This window comes from Trichomycterus rosablanca, chromosome 8 (assembly GCF_030014385.1).
Source record: "Trichomycterus rosablanca isolate fTriRos1 chromosome 8, fTriRos1.hap1, whole genome shotgun sequence".
NCBI lineage: Eukaryota > Metazoa > Chordata > Actinopteri > Siluriformes > Trichomycteridae > Trichomycterus > Trichomycterus rosablanca.
In genome coordinates, this window is record NC_085995.1 from 35,433,122 (window position 1) to 35,460,722 (window position 27,601).

Below are 27,601 nucleotides of genomic sequence, written 5' to 3' on the forward strand. Positions count from 1 at the left end.
CCCAATGCAGTAAAAGTACACGGTGCTTGCCGATTAGGGAGGTGCAGCGGCAAGCTAAGCAGCACCGCTGCACTCCATAGCAAACAACAACACAGTCAGCGCAAAAGCAGTTTTGCTGCTTCGCATGTGATTGCGCACTTAGGTCTTTATATGGAGTTTAGGTCTGAAGTTTGGCTGGACCAATCAATAACATTCAGTAACATGCCCCAGAACCACTGTAGTGTTGTTTTTGCTGTATGCTTGGGGTATACACTTCCATGTTAAAAAGAACTATAGGCTCCAGGGAGGTTCCTTTATTTGGCTGCATTTATTGGTCCTTCAATTCATACCAGTAACCTTGTCCCTGATGCTGATAAAAAGGAACTCAATAGAATGATGCTGCCACCACCATGTTTCACAGAGTGTATTTAGCCAGTTCTCCTATATGCCTCGGAAACCAAGAAGATAGAGAAGATAGAGAGCTGGCTCAGAGGCTTCGAAGGGCGATGCCTCCGTAGAATCTTCAGAATACACTGGGAACAGCGTATCACCAATAAGGAAATAAGCAGACGCACAGGCATCAACAACATTCTAGACAAGGTGAAGCAGAGACGTTGGAGATGGCTAGGCCACGTCCTACAGATGAGCAAGACCAGACATCCACATGCTGCACTCAGATGGGCACCACCAGGGAAGAGGAAGAGAGGCAGGCCATTGGGCACATGGCAGAGAACGGTGGAGAAGGAAATGGCAGCAGAAGGCAAGAACTGGGATGAGATACATTGGCTTGCCCAAGACCGCGATGGCTGGAGAAAATATGTTGGCGCCTTATGCTCCAGCTGGGATTAACTAACTAATTTAGCCAGGTAATGTGCACTGCCTGTTTTTGGACAGACATTGTGTTTGCTGTTCTGCCCAAAGAATTTAAGTTTTTATCTAGAACGCCTTTATTTGTCATATATACATATATGTCATATATACATACAGTGTATCACAAAAGTGAGTACACCCCTCACATTTCTACAGATATTTAAGTATATCTTTTCATGGGACAACACTGACAAAATGACACTTTGACACAATGAAAAGTAGTCTGTGTGCAGCTTATATAACAGTGTACATTGATTCTTCCCTCAAAATAACTCAATATACAGCCATTAATGTCTAAACCACCAGCAACAAAAGTGAGTACACCCCTTAGTGAAAGTTCCAGAAGTGTCAATATTTTGTGTGGCCACCATTATTTCCCAGAACTGCCTTAACTCTCCTGGGCATGGAGTTTACCAGAGCTTCACAGGTTGCCACTGGAATGCTTTTCCACTCCTCCATGACGACATCACGGAGCTGGCGGATATTCGAGACTTTGCGCTCCTCCACCTTCCGCTTGAGGATGCCCCAAAGATGTTCTATTGGGTTTAGGTCTGGAGACATGCTTGGCCAGTCCATCACCTTTACCCTCAGCCTCTTCAATAAAGCAGTGGTCGTCTTAGAGGTGTGTTTGGGGTCATAATAATGCTGAAACACTGCCCTGCGACCCAGTTTCCGGAGGGAGGGGATCATGCTCTGCTTCAGTATTTCACAGTACATATTGGAGTTCATGTGTCCCTCAATGAAATGTAACTCCCCAACACCTGCTGCAATCATGCAGCCCCAGACCATGGCATTCCCACCACCATGCTTGACTGTAGGCATGACACACTTATCTTTGTACTCCTCACCTGATTGCCGCCACACATGCTTGAGACCATCTGAACCAAACAAATTAATCTTGGTCTCATCAGACCATAGGACATGGTTCCAGTAATCCATGTCCTTTGTTGACATGTCTTCAGCAAACTGTTTGCGGGCTTTCTTGTGTAGAGACTTCAGAAAAGGCTTCCTTCTGGGGTGACAGCCATGCAGACCAATTTGATGTAGTGTGCGGCGTATGGTCTGAGCACTGACAGGCTGACCCCCCACCTTTTCAATCTCTGCAGCAATGCTGACAGCACTCCTGCACCTATCTTTCAAAGACAGCAGTTGGATGTGACGCTGAGCATGTGCACTCAGCTTCTTTGGACGACCAACGCGAGGTCTGTTCTGAGTGGACCCTGCTCTTTTAAAACGCTGGATGATCTTGGCCACTGTGCTGCAGCTCAGTTTCAGGGTGTTGGCAATCTTCTTGTAGCCTTGGCCATCTTCATGTAGCGCAACAATTCGTCTTTTAAGATCCTCAGAGAGTTCTTTGCCATGAGGTGCCATGTTGGAACTTTCAGTGACCAGTATGAAAGAGTGTGAGAGCTGTACTACTAAATTGAACACACCTGCTCCCTATGCACACCTGAGACCTAGTAACACTAACAAATCACATGACATTTTGGAGGAAAAATGACAAGCAGTGCTCAATTTGGACATTTAGGGGTGTAGTCTCTTAGGGGTGTACTCACTTTTGTTGCCGGTGGTTTAGACATTAATGGCTGTATATTGAGTTATTTTGAGGGAAGAATAAATTTACACTGTTATATAAGCTGCACACAGACTACTTTTCATTGTGTCAAAGTGTCATTTTGTCAGTGTTGTCCCATGAAAAGATATACTTAAATATCTGCAGAAATGTGAGGGGTGTACTCACTTTTGTGATACACTGTATATACATATACTTGTTTGGAAGCTGGGGTCAGAGCACAGGGTCAGCCATTGTATGGCGCCCCTGGAGCCGAGAGGATTAAGGGCCTTGCTCAGGGACCCAACAGTGGCTGCAAGGCAGAGCTGGGATTTGGACTCTCAACTCTTCAACTGATAGTCCAAAGCTCTACCCACTAGGCTACCACTGTCCCCGTAATCTAATCAGACCAGAATGTTTTTTCCACTGTTGTCTTTTACATCCCATAATACACATTTTATTTAACAGTGGCTTCCATCTTGCCACTCTGTCATAAAGTGATGGAGTGCTCCACATATGGTTGTTGGTCAAATGTCAGGTTCTCCCGTCTTGGCAGAGATGTTTTTGAGCTCTATATCCTTCAGAGTGAAATGGGGCTCTTTTGTATCTTCCTGACCAAAACCCTTCACGCCCCAATGCCCAATTTGGCCCGACAGGCAACTCTCTGAAGGTTTAAAGTTGTGCCATGCATCTTCCATTCCAAATTTATAGAGGCTTGTTTTTTTCCTGACAATGCAGTGTGCATTTTCATAGACCAAACTATATCCAATCAATTTAAACTGTAACATTTGGACCAGACACATGGCACATCTCAAAGATAATGAAAGCAAAAAGGATGCACCTGACTACAATTTGAGGTGACACAGCAAGGCAATTATATGGCTGTCCACTGTTTTTTAGTCTGTGCTGCATACATACTTCTGGATTTAATTTTCTGTGAGATGCGCTGACTCAGACTGCCCAAAATCTGCAGACTAGGGCTAAAAAGTTTAAAAAGTACCCCATGGTGCAGTGTAACCCATCTTATTTAGTGAGCCTTTGTCAGAAAAATACAAAAGTTATATAAGATACAACTGTTGTGTTCCATAATCGAATTTCCTGACACATACAAAATGTATTTTAACACATACTATAACCAACAGTGCACAGCATCCTTAAAAACAGCATCTTGTTCACCGCCTGACATTGTGACAGTTCTGCAACCTTTCACTTGTCCATGTCTGTCCTTCCTTTCATTCCTCTCCCTCACAGTGACCGATAAGGAATCAAACAAGCCCCGTTTATCTACGCGCAGCTTTTCCAATTAGCCCCGAAGCAGGAGCTCACAAATAGATTTATCATCTGGCGGGATGAGTTTGGCTAACTCTCCATAGATTTCTTCCAACCGCAGCCTCGCAGGACTGATCACCGAGCGGCGCTAATGAAGCACAACTAAGTGAATCATTAATAAGAAATGTAAATAAATAATGCTTTACTGAGGAAGGTCTCCGGAGGCAAACGCTCTGGTCCCCAAGCTAGCCAAGCCCACCATGAATCAATACGCCCTGCTAACAGACCATTAAATAAAAACAAAGAAGTGTGCAGTTTATAGTTCTGATCAATGTGGAGCTACAAAAAATAAACTAAAGCCGTAAGTGACTGGCTGTACAGAAAAGTCTGAAAAAAGGGAGGGAGGGAGGGATGGATGGATGGATGGTTAATTGATTGACAAATAGATAGTAATAATATTAGTTGTAATAATTATAGTTGGATTTTTATTTAAAAAATGAATAAGTGTACAAATGGATAGATTAATGGATGGATGTATGGATAAATAAATGGATGATTGGACGGACGGACAAATGGACATATGGATGGATGGACAGATGGATGGATGGATTGATTGATTAATGGATTTGTAGGTAAGCAAAGTGATAAACTGATGGATCAATGGCTGTATAAATAGATAGATTAACAGCTAGAAGGAGAGATAAAGGAGATGTTTCATTAGATGGATGGATATGTAGATAAGCAAAGAGATAGACTGATGACTGTATGAATAAATGAATGAATGGCTGTATGATTAGATGATATGATAAACATGTGGGTGGGTAGAAGGAGGGTTAGATGGCTGCATGAGGACATGGTTGGATGAATTGTTAAATGTCTATTGGTAGATGGATGAATAAGTAGATGGATGTAGACAGTGATAAATAAACAGCTAGATGGAGAGATAAAGGAGATGTTTCATTAGATGGATAGATGGATGGATATGTAGGTGGCCGAAGTGATAGACTGATGACTGTATAAATAAATGGATGGATGGCTGTATGATTAAATTAAATGATAATCATGCTGATAGGTAAAGTGTTGTATGAATAGGTAGATGGTTGTATGAATAGATGGATGGCTGTATGATTGGATCAATTGATAATCATGCTGGTAGGTAGAGTGATGTATGGGTAGATAGATGGTTAGATGGTTGTATAAATAAATTGATGAATGGCTGTATGATTAGATGGATGGATATGTAAGTGGATAAATGGCTGTATGATTAGATGAAATGATCGTCATGTTGGTGGGTAGAGTGATGTATGGATAGATGGATGGTTGTATGATTAGATGGAAGGTTGGCTGTATGATTAGAAGAAATGATCATCATGTTAGTTGGTAGAGTGACGTATGGATAGATGGATGGTTGGATGGTTGTATAAATGGATGGATGGCTGTATGATTAGATGGATGGATATGTAGGTGGATAAATGGCTGTATGATTAGATGAAATGATCATGTTGGTGGGTAGAGTGATGTAAGGATAAATGGATGGTTGGATGTTTGTATGAATGGATGGATGAATGGCTGTATGATTAGATGGAAGGTTGGCTGTATGATTAGATGAAATGATCATCACGTTGGTTGGTAGAGTGACGTATGGATAGATGGATGGTTGGATGTTTGTATGAATGGATGGATGGCTGTATGATTGGATGGATGGATGGTTGTATGATTGGATGGATGGATATGTGAGTGGATAAATGGCTGTATGATTAGATAAAATGATAATCATGTTGGTGGGTAGAGTGATGTATGAATAGATGGATGGTTAGAAGAAGATATACTTTATTTGTCATATATACTTATACAGTTGTACAGTACAATGAAATTCTTTCTTCGCATATCCCAGCTGGGGTCAGAGCGCAGGGTCAGCCATCGTACGGCGCCCCTGGAGCAGACAGGGTTAAGGGCCTTGCTCAAGGACCCAACAGTGGCTGCATAGCAGAGCCTGGATTTGAACCGCCAATCTTCCAGTTGATAGCCCAAAGCTCTACCCACTAGGCTACCACTGTCCCTAAATGGATGGTTGTATGAATGGATGGATGGCTGTATGATTAGATAACATGATAATCATGTTGGTGGGTAGAGTGATGTATGGATAGATGGATGTTTAGATAGTTGTATGAATAGGTGTGTGGCTGTATGATTAGATTAAATGATAAACGTGTTTAGATTTAGTGTGGATTGAAGGGTAACAATGACGGTTATATCTGTTCAAAATTAAACCCCCAACACAAAATGTAAGTGGGAACAATTTCAAGTTTACACATGATCAAATGCTCCCACAACCAAGTTTTAATTCCCTCCTGTGCAACGTAGCAATCAGTTTTATACTCAAATGGGCTGAAAATCCATGTGAAACTTCCTGTCAACAGTAAAGATTAGATTGGCAGTGTGTGTTTGTTCACTAGGTTTACCTGAGTAAAACATCACTGCTAGTGTTTTTTGTAATCTGTGCATCAGCAAAAACCTTTCAATCCTTTTATATTAGTAAACAAGAAAAGCCAAATTTGAAGTTTCTGATCTTTGCATCAGCAAAACAAGTAACACAGTCGAAACGTTTCAATCTGAAGTTTAATAAAAACAAGAGCAAGGCGCCCAGGTGGCACAGCGGGATATATCACTAGCACACCAGCACTGAGATTCTGAACTCCTCGGTTATGTCATGATTTTTGTCCCTATTCAGATTAACCTGTGTGCATTAATACGATTTTTAATGTTCGTGGAAGGCCTTGACTGATCTGCACTCACCTTCCTCACTGCAGCCGGGGCCCATGCAGGGTTCGAAGTCCTGCGTGTGGAGGCAGGAAACAGCTGCATCCAGCTGTGCCTTCAGCATCCTCTGTCTCATGCGCAGACCCTTAGCACACGTGGATGAGCTGCATGCTGACCACGGAGACCAGTTGGAGTAGATACACGTCTCTGGGGTGTTGTCTACTGAAGAGAAAAACAGAGGAGGGGTATCTAATTAGGAAGTGCACTAGTGCTCAATCACCCAGGTACTCTGGAGCGTCAGTAAATAATTATTCAGTAAGTGTTTAATTGATCTTGAAACCTTATTAAATGACATTTAATACATTTTTCTGAAGAGTTAAACATGAGAAGCATTAATTTTTGTGCCATTTAGTCGATTTCGACTCCTGGTGTTTGTTCAGAACATATCGTCCTCTGTTGGGTCTTCAGGCTTCTTAATGGCTTGTTCGTTATTCCTCTAATTGTATCCATCCATCTTGTTTCTAGCCATCGTCTTCCTCCTTTACCTTCAGCTCTTCCGTGCATAATTGTCTTTTCCAGTGAATTGATTATTCTCAAACTGTGTCCAAAATAATAGAGCTTTAGTTTGGTTATCTGGGCTTCGAGTCAGAGGTTACATTTGTCTTTGGTTGAGAATCCATTTGTTTGTCTCATTTACTCTCAAAAGTCTTCGCCAGCGCAGAAGTTCAAAGTCATTGATATTGTTCCTGTCCTGCTTTTTATTGTTCTGCTTTCACATCTATAATGAACCACAGACTTTCTAATGGCATCTTAAATATAGAACTTTTTTGCCGCTCAGGTGGAGCAGCGGTAAAGTACGCTAGCTCACCAGAGTTGGGGTTTCGAATACATCGTATCGAATCTCAGCTCTGCCTTTCCGACTAGGCTGGGTGGCAGTATGAACAATGATTGGCTGTTGTTCTTAGGGGTAAGTAAGTCGGATCATAGGTCCTCATAACTGGTGCGACTGCGGCCCCTGCTGGCTGACTGATGGCGCCTGCACAGGGCTGAGGAATAATGCTGATGGGGGTGTGGCCCTCCGTGCACAGTGCCTGTCATGATATGAACTCGACTCGTGCAGGTGAAAAATGCTGTACTGACTGTGCGTACCGGAGGGGGCGCATGTCAGTTGAGAGGCGTCCTCAGTCAGCGGTGAGGGGTCGAATCAGTATAGAGGACATAATCAGGGTAATTGGACACGACTAGACTGGGGGATGAAAATTGGGGGGAAAAAAATATAGAACTTTATTTGTAGTAGTGATCAGCTACATTACATACACTGACAAGGCATAACATTATGACCACTGAAGTGAAGTGTGACCACAGGTGAAGTGAATAACACTGATTATCTCTACATCACGGCACCTGTTAGTGGGGGGGATATATTAGGCAGCAAGTGAACATTTTATTCTCAAACTTGATGTTAGAAGCAGGAAAAATGATCAAGTGTGAGGATTTGAGCGAGTTTGACCAGGGCCAAATTGTGATGGCTAGACGGATGGGTCAGAGCATCTCCAAAACTGCAGCTCGTGTGGGGTATTCCCAGTCTGCAGTGGTCAGTATCTATCAAAAGTGGTCCAAGGAAGGAACAGTGGTAAACCGGCGACAGGGTCACAGTGAATACACAGTGCATCACAGTTTGTTGCATATGGGGCTGCAAAAGGGGAACCAACATGATATTAGGAAGGTCATAATGTTATGTCTGATCTTCTTTATTTCATAAGGGAAAATTAATGGAATGATAAGTGAGTAATTAGTTTAATGATTTATATACTTACTAAACTAGCAGCTCAGTTAAGTGTGGACACACTTGTTTTGGTACATTTGCTAAATTCCTTGCAAAAAAGAAAATGAATAGATGAACTTATCTTAGTCATCTCTAATGTACACATCCCTGATTTATCTTCACATGCCCGACTTGCCAGTAAATGACTCACAGCAATCACTTTCTGTAAAGCATTAGAGTGAGCGCAAATATACTATAGAAGCTTTGCAGGGGGGTGAAAACATGGGAGTCCAGAAAAAAGTTAATTTGGGGTGAGGTTCCAGTAAGCCCAGTGTTACTTTATTTTAAACCGATTAGTCTATTACAGAATATTATACTAATTTATTTAGGGACAGTGGTAGCCTAGTGGGTAGAGCTTTGGGCTTTTCGATTGAAAGACTGTCGGTGCAAATCCAGGCTCTGCTATGTATCCATCGTTGGGCCCTTAAGCAAGGCCCTTAACCACACCTCGGCCAACCGGCCTGCATGAGGTCAGTGGCAATTTAAAATCAGACATAAATAAATGTGCATCACACATGCAATACAACAGGATACACCAATCAGGGATAACATTAAAACCACCTCCTTGTTTCTACACTCAATGTCCATTTTATCAGCTCCACTTACCATATAGAAGCACTTTGTAGTTCTACAATTACTGACTGTAGTCCATCTGTTTCTCTGCATACTTTTTTAGCCTGCTTTCACCCTGTTCTTCAATGGTCAGGACCCCCACAGGACCACCACAGAGTAGGTATTATTTAGGTGGTGGATCATTCTCAGCACTGCATTGACACTGACATGGTGGTGGTGTGTTAGTGTGTGTTGTGCTGGTATGAGTGGATCAGACACAGCAGCACTGATGGAGTTTTTAAATACCGTGTCCACTCACTGTCCACTCTATTAGACACTCCTACCTAGTTGGTTCACCTTGTAGATGTAAAGTCAGAGACGATCGCTCATCTATTGCTGCTGTTTGAGTTGGTCATTTTCTAGACCTTCATCAGTGGTCACAGGACGCTGCCCACGAGACGCTGTTGACTGGATATTTTTTGTTGGTGGACCATTCTCAGTCCAGCAGTGACAGTGAGGTGTTTAAGAACTCCATCAGCATTGCTGTGTCTGATCCACTCATACCAGCACAACACACACTAACACACCACCACCACCATGTCAGTGTCACTGCAGTGCTGAGAATGATCCACGACCTAAATAATACCTGCTCTGTAGTGGTCCTGTGAGAGTCCTGACCATTGAAGAACAGCATGAAAGAGGGCTAACTAAGCATGCAGAGAAACAGATGGACTACAGTCAGTAATTGTAGAACTACAAAGTGCTTCTATATGGTAAGTGGAGCTGATAAAATGGACAGTGAGTGTAGCCTATGTATGTATGTATATGTACTGTATATATGTGTGTGTGAGAGAGGAAGAGGAAGTGAGGACAGCTTCTACCAGGTTTCTTTGTTCTTTAAAGAAAAATTCTTCCATTTTTTAAAACAATTGGCAGTGTTTTCTCCAATTAACTGACACAAGCTTGAAGTGCTATTTGAAAAAGTTTTAACGATCTGCCGCAACAATAACAAAGTACTTCACATTTCTCCTTCAGTCCTTTATTCTTCGGTTGCTAGCAGCTGAATCACACGGACAGCAATGCCACCTAATTTATCAGGCTACAAATTAGCACAGGAGTGCCAGTGTGTTTCCTGACTGTAAACCATGACCGGCTGTACCGGCTTATCATTGTGAGCGAGACGTCTCTGGACGTTTACATAAGAACCGCTGCGAGCTGTCTTGTTAATTAAACTGTCCGAGAGCTATGCAAGACCCCACAGAGGGAGATAAGGAAGTCAGGCTCCACGTACCCTCCACTGTCTTCTCCTGGGCGATGTCGGCCACAATATCGTCCACGGTGTCTGGAACTGTGTTGCACTGCTCTCCCTGCAGGTTAGTGGAACAAAAAACAACAGTTTAAATAATGGAATATTGGCTGGAAGAACAAAGGAAACATGGTTCACTAATTTTACACATTTAAAATCTTTTTAACAGAAAAATTATTTATGCTGAGTTAGCTTTAATGACTCTTGAAATTTTATATGGTCAAAAGTTTGTGAACACCTGGCAATAAGCTTATTGGACTTCAGATAACAAAATCCTGGTTACGTTTATAAACAAGAAAGCCTGGCTTGCAATTAACCTTAATTCATCCCAAAGATGTTCAGGGTCATTGAGTTCAGAGCTCCAATTAATGTCAGTCAGCAAGATGAACTGTGTGTCCACAAACTTTAGCCATATAATGTACACAGATCAGCCATAACATTAAAACCACCTCCTTGTTTCTACACTTAATGTTCATTTTATCAGCTCCACTTACCACATAGAAGCACTTTGTAGTTCTACAATTACTGATTGTAGTCCATCTGTTTCTCTGCATGCTTTGTTAGACCCCTTTCATGCTGTTCTTCAATGCTCAGGACCACCACAGGATCACTACAGAGCAGGTGTTATTTACGTGGTGGATGATTCTCAGCACTGCAGTGACACTGACATGGTGGTGGTGTGTTAATGTGTGTTGTGCTGGAGTTTTTAAACACCTCAATGTCACTGCTGGACTGAGAATAGTCCACCAACCAAAAACATCCAGCCAGCAGCGCCCCATGGGCAGCATCCTGTGAGCACTGATGAAGGTCTAGAAGATGACCGACTCAAACAGCAGCAATAGATGAGCGATCGTCTCTGACTTTAAATCTACAAGGTGGACCAACTAGGTAGAGTGGACAGTGAGTGGACACGGTATTTAAAAACTCCAGCAGCACTGCTGTATCTGATCCACTCATTGTCATTGTAACTGCAGTGCTGAGAATCCTACCCCACCTAAATAACACCTGCTCTGTAGTGTCCTGTGGTGGTCCTGACCATTGAAGAACAGCATGAAAGGGGGCTAACAAAGCATGTAGAGAAACAGATGTTCTACAGTCAGTAATTGTAGAACTACAAAGTGCTCCTATATGGTAAGTGGAGCTGATAAAATGGACTGTGTGTAGAAACAAGGAAATGGTTTTAATGTTATGGCTGATCGGTGTATATTAGAGTTCTCTGTAAACAGTGACGGTAAACTGAACCCTCTCTTTTATTCCTCCACATCCTAAAAGAGCAGAACTCTGACTCATCCCAGAGGTTCTGCAGATACAAAACATCTGCATTACAAAATAAAATAATGTTAAACGCCAAATCTGAGGAAAAAACCTGCGTAACTGGAAGAAGGAGGAAGTGAGAATAAACAGCATGAATAAACGGTTTTGTATTTTTTACATTTGTGAGTAATCCCTGTATGATTTTCAGATGTTTAAGGTCATGCCTCATGGACGAGCTAGCTAGAACAGATAAACTGTGCGTGACTCGGCACTTCCATTAGCATGTAACGCAAAGCAGCTGCGCACACTGAAAAGCACAACAAATCAATCACCGAATTTAGCAATCGCACCAGGACCCTGGGAAAAACACGAAGCTGTGAGAGGAGAAATTGGGGATTTAGTGTTACTTAATCTTTAATGTTCTGTTCACTGCTCAGCAATAAATATCACATTAACCCTGGTTATCATATAATAACTATAAAATACACCGATCAGCCATAACATTAAAACCACCTCCTTGTTTCTACACTCACTGTCACGTGGGAAGAAAGGGACACAAATGCAGAAGTAAAATTATAAAAAGATATTTTATTTAATTAATAAGGACAACAGAAAAGGTAAACAGCTAACATAAAATAAAACAAAACCCAATCGGAAACTCCGACGGAAGCTGACAAACACCGATCTGAAAAGGAGAAAAACAAAAGAGAAAGGTTACACAACGGTAAGGCGTGGATTCGAACCGGGGATGCTGGCGTGACTGCCGATTACTTTCCGGAGTTGCCACCCAGCGGTTACAGAATCCAATGTTCCGTTTAACTAAAGGCACTGATGCCGAAATTACCACCAACGCTAAAACAGCGCGGAGTGAAAGCCGCTAATGCTAATGTTAGCGTTTTAAAGAGACAGCGATAAGGAGTCTGCCCAGCAACTGCACGAGAGCTGGGCAGCTGTAGAGAGTGTGGATTCGAACCGGGGATGTTGGCGTGACTACCGAGTACTTTCCGGAGTCGCCACCCAGCGGTTGGAGAATCCAATGTTCTGTTTGACTGAAGGCACTGATGCCTAGGATATAACCAGCGCTACTAGAGCACTGAGTGAGACCGCTAAGCTAAAGCTAGCGCTGAAACAAACAGCAGTTCGAGGACTGCGCGGCGTCGCACCACACTATTTCTAAGAGGACGAAAGAAAACCCTCATACCTCAAACCTTGCGGTTTTACTTACCCTAATGGCCTAGCGCCACCAGGGCTACCACCTATAGCTAAACAACAGTGTGGACGAGCTGCCACAAGAGACCACAAAACAAACAAAGGTGCGACACCCACTGCTGTGTAGAGCTGGCTTAAATAGCCAGCCCCACAGCTGTGGGTGATCAGCACTAATTGGGAGGTCTGGTATAAGAACCCTTTGTTTGCTGAGCTCTGTAACGTCTGTTTCGCTGGGAACCCGGGGCACGTTCACCAGCTACCACAGACCTCGTTATAGAACCCCCTCCTCTAGGGACAGCTCCTGAGGTCCCAAGACCCGCAGCACGGTTCCGTCGGAACTCGCGGATCAGTTCAGGGTCCAGGATCTGACGAGCCGGTACCCATGAACGTTCCTCAGGGCCGTAACCTTCCCAATCCACCAAGTATTGGGTACTACCCTGAACCTTCCTGCTGTCAAGTAACCGGCGAACCGTGAAGGCAGGGGCACCCTGGATGATACGAGGGGCGGGAGGTTGGGGAGGGGGTAAAACTCCCCCGCACATAAATGGTCGGAGATGGGAGACATGGAAGGTTGGATGCACTTTCATGCGGGGAGGAAGCTCCAACCTATACGTCACCGGGTTAATCCGCCTTACCACCTTGAACGGGCCAATGTACTTGGGTGCCAACTTATGTGGAACACCTCGAACGGGGAGATCCCTCGTTGAAACAAGTACTCGTTGGCCTGGCCGGAAGGTAAGAGCCGGCTGCCGCCTGCGGTCAGCTTTGCGCTTCACAGAGCGCTGGGTGGCCACAAGTGCCTGCCTAGCTTTGCGCCAGGCGGCGCGGCAGCGGCGGACCTGAAGCTGTACAGACGGGACCGCTACCTGCTGCTCTTGCTCAGGAAAGAGCGGAGGAGGGTACCCGAACTGAGCTTCAAACGGTGACATGCCGATCGCCGAATGATGCAGGGTGTTGTGAGCAAACTCTGCCCACATCAGCTTGTCCGACCACGTGGTCGGATTCCCTGCCGTCAGGCACCTGAGCATCTTGCTCAGATCCTGGATAAGCCTCTCCGACTGCCCATTCGACTCCGGGTGGTAACCGGAGGATAAGCTGGCCTTCGCGCCAATAATTTGGCAAAAGGCCCGCCAGCACTGGCTCACAAACTGTGGGCCCCGATCTGACACAATGTCTGAGGGGACCCCATGTGCTCTCACCACATGATTCAGAATGATCTGCGCAGTGCCCATGGCGGATGGTAGCTTGGGCAGTGGGATAAAGAGGCAAGATTTGGTAAACCGGTCGACAATTACCAATACCGCCGTGAACCCTCTGGACTTAGGCAAGCCTGTCACAAAGTCCAGGGCAATGTGGGACCACGGTCTAGCCGGTATTGGCAACGGGTGAAGAAGGCCCCTGGGGCGCTCTCTGGGACTCTTGTTAAGAGCACACACCGAGCAGGCACGGACAAAGTCACGTACCTCATTCTCCATCCCCGGCCACCAAAATCTTCGGCGCAGCAAGACCAGGGACTTAGTCACGCCTGGGTGCGCCGCAAATGGGGAAGCATGAGCCCACTCGAAGACCTGACGCCGTACGGATGAAGGTACGTACAGTCTGTCAGGAGGTCCCCCACCGGGGTCGGGTTCAGCCCGTTGGGCATCCCGAATGACCTTCGATATGCCCCATGTGATTGGGGCCGCTATCTGGGTCGAGGGGATCACGGGATCAGGTCCGGTCTCCGGCCTGGTCGGTTCCCACTGTCTAGACAGAGCGTCCGGTTTGACGTTTTCGGACCCCGGTCTATAAGACAGTGTGAAATTGAACCTTCCAAAAAATAAGGACCACCGGGCCTGACGGGAGTTCATCCTCTTGACTTGCTGGATGAATGACAGATTTTTGTGATCCGTCCAGACAAGAAAAGGATGTTTGGCCCCCTCGAGCCAGTGTCGCCACTCCTCTAACGCCAACTTAATGGCCAAGAGTTCCCTGTCTCCAACCGGGTAGTTCCGCTCGGCTGGAGTCAGGCGGTGCGAGAAGAAGGCACATGGATGTAGCTTCTTCCCCGGCCCCACTCTTTGGGACAAAACTGCCCCAGCCCCGACCTCGGAAGCATCCACTTCGACAACGAAGGGTTCCTCTGGGTCGGGCAACTGCAAGACGGGAGCAGTCGTCAAGAGTGTTTTTAGCTTGTCGAAAGCTTGCTGGGCCTGCACCGTCCATTGGAACGGACCTTTGCCTGTGAGGTCCGTTAACGGGGCGGCGACTGAGCTAAAGTTCTTAATGAAACGCCGAAAAAAGTTTGCAAAGCCCAAAAACCTTTGCAGTTGGCGTAAAGAACTTGGAGTTGGCCACTTCTCCACCGCAGATACTTTAGCCGAGTCCATGCGCAGGGTGCCCTTGGACACTACAAACCCCAGAAACGAGACCGTGGGGGAGTGAAAGACCGACTTCTCCAGCTTGACAAACAGATGGTTGTCGAGCAAGAGCTGGAGAACTCGTCGGACATGCCCTATATGCTCGTCGATGGACTGACTAAAGATAAGAATATCGTCTAAGTAAACATAGACGAATTTACCAAGAGTCTCCCGCAAGACCTCATTGATAAATCTCTGGAAGACTGCGGGGGCATTCATTAACCCAAATGGCATCACCGAGTACTCATAGTGGCCAGTGGGCGTAATGAACGCAGTCTTCCACTCATCCCCCTGCCTGATCCGGATCAAATTGTACGCGCTGCGAAGATCGAGCTTTGAAAAAACCGATGCTCGCTGAAGGGCTTCGAAAGCCGTGGCCATCAGCGGCAGCGGGTACCGATCCTTGATCGTAATGGCATTCAGACCGCGATAATCGATACAGGGGCGCAGGGTGCCGTCCTTCTTGTTCACAAAAAAGAACCCTGCCCCAGCTGGGGAGGAAGAAGGACGGATGAACCCCTGTTTAAGCGCCTCACGCACATACTCCTCCATAGCAACCTTTTCTAGGCCGGAGAGCGAAAAAAGGCGCCCCCTAGGAGGAGTAGTGCCGGGCAAAAGGTTGATGGCGCAATCGAACGGTCTGTGGGGGGGCAAGTCCTGCGCCCGGGACTTGCTAAAAACCTCCCGTAAATCATGGTACACAGGAGGAACAGCTGCCAAATCCGGAATCGCCATCTTGGGTTCGGACGGCTCGGGGCTCGCGCCGCCTTGCAGTAGGCACGAGTCCCGACACTGCGTTCCCCAGATAAAGATCGATCCGGTGGCCCAGTCGATCTGGGGGTTGTGTCTTTGCAGCCACGAATACCCCAAAACCACCTGGAGGTGAGGAACGTGAGTCACAAGAAAGGTGATCCGTTCCTCGTGGTTTTCCAGGCGCAACGTGAGAGGTCGCGTCTGGTGGGTTATCGGGCTGCCCGCTACAGGTCGGCCATCCACAGCATGGACCGACACTGGAGTTGTTAGCGGTTGGACCTCAATCCCCAGCCTGTGTACCAGGTTGATGTCTATGAAACTCTCCACCGCGCCTGAATCCACACAGACCCGAAGGTCTGTGTCTCCCAGACCCCAAAGCAACCGGGCCTGCAGAAATAGTCCTTGGGCAGGGATGGTAGTTCGGCTCACTCCCGAGTCCCTAGCTCGAGAGCGGCCTGCTAGTTTAACGGCTGCCGGGGTCTGGCAGACGGACCCGAAGCCGTTGGGGCACCAGTGCGAGCTGACCCCAACTGCATGGGCTCAGGATCCAGGACAGGCGGAGGAGAATTGGGAGAGACCTGCGAGCGGGTGAACGGGGAACAGGTGCCCCGTTCCCGGGCTCGCTGGCGAAGGCGGGTGTCTATGGCGTTGGCCAGGACATAGAAGTCCTTAAGAGTGGTAGGAGGGTCCCTGGTGGCTAGCTCGTCCTTCACCTTACCAGACAAACCACGATGGAATATGGCAGTAAGGGCCCCCTCGTCCCAACCACACTCAGCCGCGAGCGTTCGAAACTCGATTACATAATCGGCTACTGACCGAGCACCTTGGGTAAGCTCGAGTAGACGAGGGCCTACCTCACGGCCACCCGAAGGGTGAAAAAAGGTCTCCTTTATAGCTTCCTTAAAGGAGCTTTCCGAAGAGCATTCTGGAGCATTTTGCTCCCAGAGGGCAGTAGCCCATTCTAAAGCTCGGCCAGTCAGCAGGGAAATTATGTATGCAACCTTCGATCGCTCCGTAGGGTAGCGAGAGGGTTGCAGCTCAAACGCAAGGGCACACTGGAGGAGGAAGCCACGGCACCTCTTAGCCTCTCCCGAATACCTTTCGGGAGGCGAAATAGGGGTGTCGCGGTTTCCGCACCCTCCGGAGTGGGTAGGAGAGTGGGCAGGGGGTTCAGGACCGGACCTAAGAATTGGCGACTGCAGGGTGAGCGCAGCTACCCGCTGCGCCAACTCGTTTAGGGCCACCTCGTGCCTGCCTAACGCTACCCCTTGATGACGTAGAACGTCCGTAAGGGGTGGAACTTCTGCTGCGTCCATGGTATGGTCGCACCTTTCTGTCACGTGGGAAGAAAGGGACACAAATGCAGAAGTAAAATTATAAAAAGATATTTTATTTAATTAATAAGGACAACAGAAAAGGTAAACAGCTAACATAAAATAAAACAAAACCCAATCGGAAACTCCGACGGAAGCTGACAAACACCGATCTGAAAAGGAGAAAAACAAAAGAGAAAGGTTACACAACGGTAAGGCGTGGATTCGAACCGGGGATGCTGGCGTGACTGCCGATTACTTTCCGGAGTTGCCACCCAGCGGTTACAGAATCCAATGTTCCGTTTAACTAAAGGCACTGATGCCGAAATTACCACCAACGCTAAAACAGCGCGGAGTGAAAGCCGCTAATGCTAATGTTAGCGTTTTAAAGAGACAGCGATAAGGAGTCTGCCCAGCAACTGCACGAGAGCTGGGCAGCTGTAGAGAGTGTGGATTCGAACCGGGGATGTTGGCGTGACTACCGAGTACTTTCCGGAGTCGCCACCCAGCGGTTGGAGAATCCAATGTTCTGTTTGACTGAAGGCACTGATGCCTAGGATATAACCAGCGCTACTAGAGCACTGAGTGAGACCGCTAAGCTAAAGCTAGCGCTGAAACAAACAGCAGTTCGAGGACTGCGCGGCGTCGCACCACACTATTTCTAAGAGGACGAAAGAAAACCCTCATACCTCAAACCTTGCGGTTTTACTTACCCTAATGGCCTAGCGCCACCAGGGCTACCACCTATAGCTAAACAACAGTGTGGACGAGCTGCCACAAGAGACCACAAAACAAACAAAGGTGCGACACCCACTGCTGTGTAGAGCTGGCTTAAATAGCCAGCCCCACAGCTGTGGGTGATCAGCACTAATTGGGAGGTCTGGTATAAGAACCCTTTGTTTGCTGAGCTCTGTAACGTCTGTTTCGCTGGGAACCCGGGGCACGTTCACCAGCTACCACAGACCTCGTTATACTCACTGTCTATTTTACTGCTTTCACTCTGTTCTTCAATGGTCAGGACCCCCACAGGACCACCACAGAGCAGGTATTATTTAGGTGGTGGATCATTCTCAGCACTGCAGTGACACTGACATGGTGGTGATGTGTTAGTGTGTGTTGTGCTGCTATGAGTGGATCAGACACAGCAGCGCTGCTGGAGTTTTTAAATACCGTGTCCACTCACTGTCCACTCTATTAGACACTCCTACCTAGTTGGTCCACCTTGTAGATGTAAAGTCAGAGACGATCGCTCATCTATTGCTGCTGTTTGAGTTGGTCATCTTCTAGACCTTCATCAGTGGTCACAGGACGCTGACCAATGGGCGCTGTTGGCTGGATACTTTTGGTTGGTGGACTATTCTCAGTCCAGCAGTGACAGTGAAATGTTTAAAAGCTCCATCTAACAACACACACTAACACACCACCACAATGTCAGTGCTGAGAATGATCCACCACCCAGATAATACCTGCTCTGTAGTGGTCCTGGGAGAGTCCTGACCATTGAAGAACAGGGTGAAAGCAGGCTAAAAAAGTATGCATAGAAACAGATGGACTACAGTCAGTAATTGTAGAACTACAAAGTGCTTCTATATGGTAAGTGGAGCTGATAAAATGGACAGTGAGTGTAGAAACAAGGAGGTGGTTTTAATGTTATGGCTGATTGGTGTATATTAAATATATAAACCTTCTGTCTCCCAAGCAGTCAACTGTGTCTATAAAGCACCCAGCCAGCTTGGTGGCACCACCAAGACTCAAACCAAGGTCTCTGAAGAGGTGGGCTAGCACATTAGACAGCTGTTCCACCCGAATGCCCTTACTTTATTGTAATTTTTTAATTAAACTGAAGAAGCAGTCTAATATAGCAGAAGTGATGAAGCGATTGGTTGAAATCCCTGACCTTCTACATGACATTCGAGCCAATCACATACCTTCCTGGCTATCCTCTCGACAAGCACTCGAGCCAGGGGTGGGATGGGGGCTCCGGAAGGGTCGTAAAAGGGGCTCTGAGGATGATCCAGGCTGGTGAGGGGTCGAATCCTTTCCTGAGGGAAACTGGGTTTATTCGGAGACTGAAAAACAATGCAGAGAGAGAGAGAGAGAGAGAGAGAGAGCATGAGGGCTGAGAGAAAGTCATTGTTAGAGGCCATATGCCAGGGGCTCCCACCTTTCATCTCCATCTGCATCACTCATTCCGCCTGTAATATTCCCTCTCCAAGTGATTTATAGCACTGTTTCTGTCGGGCCTCTCTGAGAGTCACCTGTTATGCCCCTCGTTCTGCACCGGCAACCACAGAGAGGCGCAAAATCAAATGCCAACTGCTCGTGTTCACCTAAGTTTCAGTAAAGAGGCAAAGTCTATCCACTTTCCAAAACAGAATCAATGACACAGAGGAAACGGGAGGGAAATTAATGACTTCCTTGTTTAACAGCAGGGGGGCAGCGTCAGGGGCGTCTCGCTGGGGCTTCGCAGGTGCATGTTTAAAATGCTGAGATTTAAATAAGCATCCAGTCTGAGAGACACTTAGGTAAACACTAAACTCTGTGGGTAGCAATTTCAGGCAGCATTTGCACAATGTAGAAACACAATCTGTTCCATTCAGATGTTAGCTGCTCTCTGAGGTACCTTATTTTGGCCAAATTTGCAGATAGAATTGCAGGTGTTCTTCTAAGCGTGGGCCGGGGCTTCCTAAATTAAGTCCTGGAGGCCCGTTGCCCCGCAAACTGTCGGGTTTTCTCAGCTCCCAACACTCACTGAGTCAGCTAATGAGCTAATCATCGAGTCCTTCTTGAGCTGGACCAGGTGCGCTGGGATAAGAAAAAGCTGTACGCTGGGCAGGGCAGTGGGCGTCCAGAGTGGGCGAGTGACACTGAGAAACGCTGGTGTAGGCAATGGCACAAGATTTCACCACATCAGAGTGCTATTTCAGTCCCAAATATTCTGACTGGAAGATTTTTCTTAACTTGTTAGGCATGTCTGTCAACTACCCATGCCCATAGCTAGCTAATTAGCCAACTGGTTCATTCTCCTGCCTTCTTAGCAAAGAATTTAATGATGCAAAGTTTGTCGGATCAAATATACACTGTATGATCAAAAGTATATGGACACATATTTATTCATTTTAGGTGTTTCAGCCACACTCATTGCAAACAGGTGGGGCAGGTGTAGCTCAGCGTATAAGGTACAGGACTAGTAATCGAAAGGTTGCTGGTTCAAGCCCCACATCTGCTAGCTTACCATTATTGGTCCCTAAGCAAGGTACTTAACCCTCAATATAAGCTCAATAAGATAAGATAATCCTTTATTCGTGCCACAGTGAGGAAATTCACAGTATTACAGCAGCAAAGGGATTGTTGCTCATTGTTATGTGCCACTGAGAAAACTACACTTCCTGTAAGTGTTTATAGTTTCAAGTGTGTGTGTACGTGATCTGTCGGGAGCAGTGCTAGTTGTAGAGTCTAACAGCAGCAAGAAGTAAGGACCTGCGATACCGCTCCTTTACACAGTTGGGGTGAAGCAGCCTGTCGCTAAAGGAGCTGCCCAGTGCTGCCAGAGTCTCATGCATGGGGAGGGAGTCATTCTTCAGCATGGATGCCAGCTTGGCTAACATCCTCCTGTCTCCCACCACCTGCACTGGGTCTAAGGGGCTTCCCTTAATGAGTTCGTCCAGTCTCTTCCTATCTGCCGTAGAGATGCTGTTGCCCCAGCATACCACTCCATAAAAAATGGCTGATGCCACCACTGTATCGAAGAAAGTCCTCAGGAGTGCCCCCTGCACTTTAAATGACCTCAGTCTGCTTTGAACTGCTCTATGTACTTATGGTCTTTTGTAAACTGACCAGTCCAGTTTGTTGTTTAGGTGAACACTCAGGTACTTATAAGAGTCCACTCTTAATGTCCATTCCCTGGTTCACTGATGGCAGGGGGTGTCTGTCTGCTCTCTGAGGTACCTTATTTTGGCCAAATTTTCAGGTGTTCTTCTAAGTGTGGGCTTATAAATAGTAATATAATAAATAATAATAATAATAACATTATATAATACATATAATAACAATAATAATAATAATAATATTATTATATAATACATATAATAACAATAATAATAATAATAATAATAAATAAATAATAATAATATTATATAATACATATAATAACAATAATAATAATATTATATAATACATATAATAATAATAATAATAATAATATACAAGACATATAATAATAATAATAATAATAATAATAATAATAATAATAATAATAATAATAACACATAATTAAAATAATATATTAAAAAAAATAATGAATGCATTAGTTTTTGTTCAGTCTACATTTGGAATGACCACTGGAATGATTTCAGTGGCCAGATCTTAGAAAGATCATTTCAATACCTTCATTTCAGGCTAATTTAGTCATCAGTTTTGATGCTGTGTTTTGGGTCTTTGTCTTGCTAAAACACCCAATTGTATCTAAGATTTAACCTCTTGCTTGATGGGTTGAGGTCAGACTGTGAAGTTTCTTCATTTTATTTTCCTTTCTGCTCAAGACATCCTCAAACCAGAATATTACCACCGCTATGCCTGGCAGCAGGTACAGTGTTGTTTTTTTGACTGCCCTACTGGGAAGTTGTGAGAACTTACCTCATAGCTGTGGCCGCTGTCTGTGCCGGCGTCCCACGGCCGCAAGTCTTTGGTGAGTCTCTGCACCCAGCCACACTCAGATGTACACAGGTTCTCAGAACTCAGACCAACGTTCCAGTCGGGACTCGGACCCAGCATGGTCAGAAACGACATGAGATGACGTGTCTGGTCCACCGAGAACTCGGCCGAGGGAGGCGCCCGTCTGACGAGGAGACAGAGAACAAATTAGGTGGGTAAAAGAAGGAAGAGAGGAAAAAAGTGATGGATGGATGAATGGATGGATACGGCCATAGGGTAAAGATGGAGAAACAAATAGGATGAAAGGAGAACTTAAAGAGTGATAATGAGACAGTAAGAGAGGTGGACAAATAGAAGAAGGGACAAGAAGAAAGAATAGAAGACAAAGTAAACAAGATATGGACAGACAGACAGCTATAAAGGACAAACAAAATAGATGACAATGACAGACAAAGAGTGGAATATATAGACAGACAGAGGCAGATATGGCCAGACAAACAAAAAAGACAGATGGACAAAATAAGAGACAAACATGAAAGCTACAAGCAGATGGATGGGAAGACAGGGAGAGACAAAGACGATATGGACAGACAGAAACATGTATGGATTGACAAACAAACCAGAAGACAAGGACAGACAAAGAATAGAAGATATGGACAGACAGAGACAGCTATGGATAGACAAACAAAAAAAGAATAATAGACTAAAGATGAGAGACAAACAGTAGCAAACAGACCAAGGAACAAGCGAAGAGACAACCATCAAAGCTACAGACAGATGGAGGGGAAGACAGGGAGAGTCAGAAAATAATAGTGGATGTGGACAAACAGAGAGCCATATATAGAAAGACAAACAAAAAAGACAGTTGGACAAAAAAGAGTGAGACAAACAGTGGCAAACAGACAAAGGGACATTAGAAGAGACAAAAACATGGAAGCTACAGACTGATGGAGGGGAAGACAGGAAGAGTCAGAAAATAATAGTGAATATGGACAGAGACAGATATAGACAGACAAACAAAAAAGACAGATGGACAAAAGAAGAGAGAGACACACAGTGGCAAACAGACAAATGGACAAGAGGAGAGACAAACATACATGGAAGCTACAGACAGATGTAGGGGAAGACAGGGAGTCAAAAAATAATAGTGGCTATGGACAAACAGAGACAGATATACTAGACAGACAAACAAAAAAAGACAGATGAACAAGAGGAAAGAGACAAAAAGTGGCAAACAGACAAAGGGATGAGAGAAGAGACAAACAAAAATGGAAACTACAGACAGATGGCGGGGAAGACAGGGAGAGTCAGAAAATAATAGTGGATATGGACATATCGACAGACAAACAAAAAATACAGATGGACAAAAGTAGAGACATGGAAGCTACAGACAGATAGAGGGGAAGACAGAAAGAGAGACAGACAAAGAAAAGAAGACATGGACAGAGGATGAAAGAAAGAGAATCAGTGGTGGATGTGGACAGAAATGATGAGAGACGAACAGAGCAAGATAAGGACAAGTTTGAAGACAAAAAGAGAAATGTTGGGAGACAAAGACGAAGACAAATAAATAGATAAAGTTGAAGGGTAAGAGGACTGGAGGGACAGAGGAAGAGATGGACTGAGAGACAATAAAAGAGATAAAGAGAGAAACAATAATTGTAATCCAGAATAATGATGTGTGTGTCTGAATCAGACTGAATCAGAGAGCAGAAGAACGTCTTTTGTCCCTCGTTTGTTCACGTTGTTCGGGGAGCTGGTCGTTACGTGGAAGCATGCTGTGTGTTTCTCTGATGGTGAATGGTCGACTCGCTGTGCGCCGAGGTGTAATTTCCACCGAGACTGCGCTTTGTACGGCGGCACAGATGGTAATTAATCACGTTAATTGTCCTGATTAGAAGCCGTCTCAGAAGCAAATGTTGGCACTACAGCGCTCGGGGCGGAGGACTGAGGGCTGGATTATGCGGAGTCTGACTCCATCGATAAACCGGCATAAAATATTCATTACCTGCCTTCCGACTTCAGACACGTGTGACATTTCAGCCACGAGAAGATAAACTCTGCTGTGTGTGAATGAATTCAACTCGTGAATTTGTGGTTTTGATGTGGGATGGATGACACACAACTGCTCACTGCTTAATTACTTATTATTTATATTATTATGTAAATATATGCACCAATCAGCCATAACATTAAAACCACCTCCTTGTTTCTACACTCACTCATTTTATCAGCTCCGCTTACCATATAGAAGCAATAGCTGACTGTAGTCCATCTGTTTCTCTGCATGCTTTGTTAGCCCCCTTTCATGCTGTTCTTCAATGGTCAGGACCCCCACAGGACCTCTACAGAGCAGGTATTATTTGGGTGATGGATCATTCTCAGCACTGTAGTGACACTGACATGGTGGTGGTGTGTTAGTGTGTGTTGTGCCGGTATGAGTGGATCAGACACAGCAGCGCTGCTGGAGTTTTTAAACACCTCACTGTCACTGCTGGACTAAGAATAGTCCACCAACCAAAAATATCCAGCCAACAGCGCCCCATGGGCAGCGTCCTGTGACCACTGATGAAGGTCTAGAAGATGACCAACTCAAACAGCAGCAACAGATGAGTGATCGTCTCTGACTTTACATCTACAAGGTGGACCAACTAGGTAGGAGTGTCTAATAGAGTGGACAGTGAGTGGACACAGTATTTAAAAACTCCAGCAGCACTGCTGTATCTGATCCACTCATACCAGCACAACACACACTAACACACCACCACCATGTCAGTGTGACTGCAGTGCTGAGAATGATCCAGCATCTAAATAATACATGCTCTTTGGTGGTCCTGTGGGGGTCCTGACCATTGAAGAACATGCTGTTAGCCCCCATGAAAGAGGGACCAACAGATGGACTACAGTCAGTTGTTTGTTTATTAGGATTTTAATGTCATGTTTTACACTTCTGGTTACATTCATGACAGAACAGGTAGTTATTCGTTACATAAGATTCATCAGTTCACAAGTTGTAATGTCAAACACAGTCATGGACAATTCTGCATCTCCAATTCACCTCACTTGCATGTCTTTGGACTGTGGGAGGAAACCGGAGCACCCGGAGGAAACCTAAAGGACCTGGACCACACCACCAGGGGATCGAACCCAGGACCTTCTTGCTGTGAGGCGACAGTGCTACCCACTTAGTCACCGTGCCGCCCCGACCACACACACACAGACACACACACACACACACACACACAAATCCTCTTTTTACTGAATGGGCAGAAATTCCCACAAGCACGCTCTGAAATCCTATTGCGAGGTCATATTAATGGCCAAAGTTTGGAAATAGGAAATCTTGCACAGGTGTCTGCATACTTCTGCTGTGGCACAACACTGATGTGTTTTAATACGATTACAAATGCAGTATGCCCTGCAGTAGTTTTGTGTGTCTCAGACCAAACTGATTACGCCGTGCGTCCTTGTTTTCTTTTTTCTTATCTTAATGAAAGTAATAAAGCCCCACAAAGCTGAGGGGCGCCCGAGTTCACACGATTCAGATGGAGGCATGCTAAACACGCGTTCGTTCTGGCACTAGAGATTAATTTAGGCCTACACACACCTAAACGTCCTCCTGAGGCTGAACACGAGTGTTTTAACTGAAGTGAACTTAAAGCAGAAGATCGAGGATTGAAGTGCGCTGGGCTGTCAGCGAGGGAAATGCTGAGCTAATCAACAGCGGAAGTCTGGCCTTTATCTCTAAAAAAAAAAAGCCCATAAAATATTAACAGCCTCATTAGCAAAGGCAGGAAAACATCCACATGCCCAGCAGGTGCCAGACAAGAGCGCTGGCGGGAGAATCTGTCGCCCACACGGAGTAAAACTCAGCAGTCAGGGAGTGTGAGGACATTTCACAGAGAGAGGAACAGATTCTACAGTCTTGATGAACATACCAGGGTTCAAAGCTTTGGGTCTTACCATCAACAGCATCTACACTGAACGGTCAATAAGAAAAGCCTGCAAGGATCCACGCCGAGACCTCCAGCCTCATAATCAGTTTGTTCTCTGCAGGCCAGCAGACTGCCGAGTAGATCTAATTACATTTATGGTCATTTATACTGTACAAGGGCAGCACGGTGGCTTAGTGGGTAGCACTGTCGCCTCACAGCAAGAAGGTCCTGGGTTCAATCCCCAGGCGGGGCAGATCGAGTCCTTTCTGTGTGGAGTTTGCATGTTCTTACCGTGTCTGCGAGGGTTTCCTCTGGGAGCTCCGGTTTCTTCCCACAGTCCAAAAACATGCAGTCAGGTAAATTAGAGACACTGAATTGCCCTATAAGTGAAGAGTGTGTATGTCTGTGTGTGTGTGTATGTGTGTTTGCCCTGCGATGGACTGGCGTCCCGTCCAGGGTGTTACCGTATGCCTTGTGCCCATTGAAAAGCTAAAATAGGCTCGAGGCCTAATGGATAAGCAGATAAAAAAATGAATGAATAAATATACTGTACAATCAGGAAACTTGAGGGTTAAGTGTCCTGCTCAAGGGTCCAACAATGCAACCTGGCAATGGTGTTAATTGAACCAATTATCTGTCAATTACTAATCCAGTACCTCAACCACTGAGCAACCACTGATAACAAGATCCTTTAATCTTTGATGCGTGGATTTGATGGTTATTCTACACAAATGCAGATTCGTCTCATATTCGCACTTTGATGACATTAAACAAAGCGCCAGTCACATACATGCAAAGTTTTTTTTTTGTATCTTTCCCTCAGTTTTCTCCCCATATCTAGTCGTATCCAATTACCCTGACTTCTGTACGGATACTACCATCCGCCGCTGACTAAGAAGCACCGCAACTGACACAGGCCCCCTCCGACACGTGTGCAGTACCGACTGCATGTTTTCACCTGCACAAGGCGAGTTCATATGCGGATCAGCTTTGTGTATAGAGAGCCACACCCTGATCAGCATCATTCCTCAACTCAACCATCAATCGGCCAGCAGAGGTCATACCTGCATCAGTTGCCTGGTTCGGCTTTGTGCTCCCACCTTGTGTGAACAACAACCAATCATTGTTCATGTAGCCGCTCAGCCCAACCGGATGGCAGAGCTGAGATTCGAAATCCCAGCTCAAGTGTGCTAGCGTGTTCTTCCACTGTGCCACCTGAGCGGCACGCACGTTAAGTTAAAGGTAAACGTCAACTTTGTAGTGTGTGACCCCCTATCGCCGATCAGTCGTGTAGTGTGAAATCCACAACGAATTAAAAGACTCTTGATAACAAGAGATCCAGTTGTGTAGTGTGAACTGTACAGCGATCTGACAGCTCTGAAAGTCATGTAGTGTAAACTTGGCATAAGTAAGGCTCTAAACCCTCAACTGCTTGCATGGTATTCAGTCATACATGTAAGTTACTACAAGTAAATAGTCAATAAAGAAGGGTGTCCACATACATTTGGCCACACAGTGAGTGTTTTGTTCTCGATAATGAGCTGTTGAATGATTATTTTGAGGTTTATGGCTGTATGATGCAGAAACGTAGAACGTCACTGGTGATACTCACATGTTGAGAGGTTGCCAGGCTGGCCACTGAGCTTTGGTTTTAATAACAGTCATAACATCGTCACCCTGAGAGAGAGAGAGAGAGAGAGAGAGAGAGAGAGGGAGAGAGAACATGTTTAATTATCAGGGGTGTAAAGATTGACGTTTCTGTGGCACCAAAGCAATACGTCTCTACGCTGTTCACAGTTCAGGATAAGAACACACACACACAGCTGCTCAGCTGAGCACAAACCTGATTTTTATTATTTTTGCAGATTTGTGGACGTTCCTGAGTCCAGCTGACATTCTGATATTAAAACAAAATTCTGCTGCAGCAGGACAGCAGCATTAAACGTGAACCAAACTGAACTGAACCGAAATT

General features: G+C 45.5%; 1 protein-coding gene across 2 annotated transcripts in view; it reads right to left on the reverse strand.

Annotated features, from left to right (window-relative positions):
• The window catches only part of spon1b (spondin 1b), a 38,540-nt gene extending 11,245 nt beyond the window's left edge, over nucleotides 1-27,295 (reverse strand). Inside the window, exons 1-5 of one of the 2 annotated variants that reach the window (XM_063000808.1) lie at nucleotides 27,242-27,295; nucleotides 21,677-21,878; nucleotides 18,970-19,110; nucleotides 10,099-10,174; nucleotides 6,467-6,649 (exon numbers count right to left, since the gene is read on the reverse strand). In XM_063000808.1, coding sequence (XP_062856878.1) covers nucleotides 6,467-6,649; nucleotides 10,099-10,174; nucleotides 18,970-19,110; nucleotides 21,677-21,878; nucleotides 27,242-27,294 — 655 coding nt within the window. In that variant the 5' untranslated portion in view covers nucleotide 27,295. Of the gene's footprint in view, nucleotides 1-6,466; nucleotides 6,653-10,098; nucleotides 10,175-18,969; nucleotides 19,111-21,676; nucleotides 21,879-27,241 lie in introns of both variants that reach the window. The other variant, XM_063000807.1, reaches the window with a different exon arrangement.
• Between the last annotated feature and the right edge of the window lie 306 nt (nucleotides 27,296-27,601).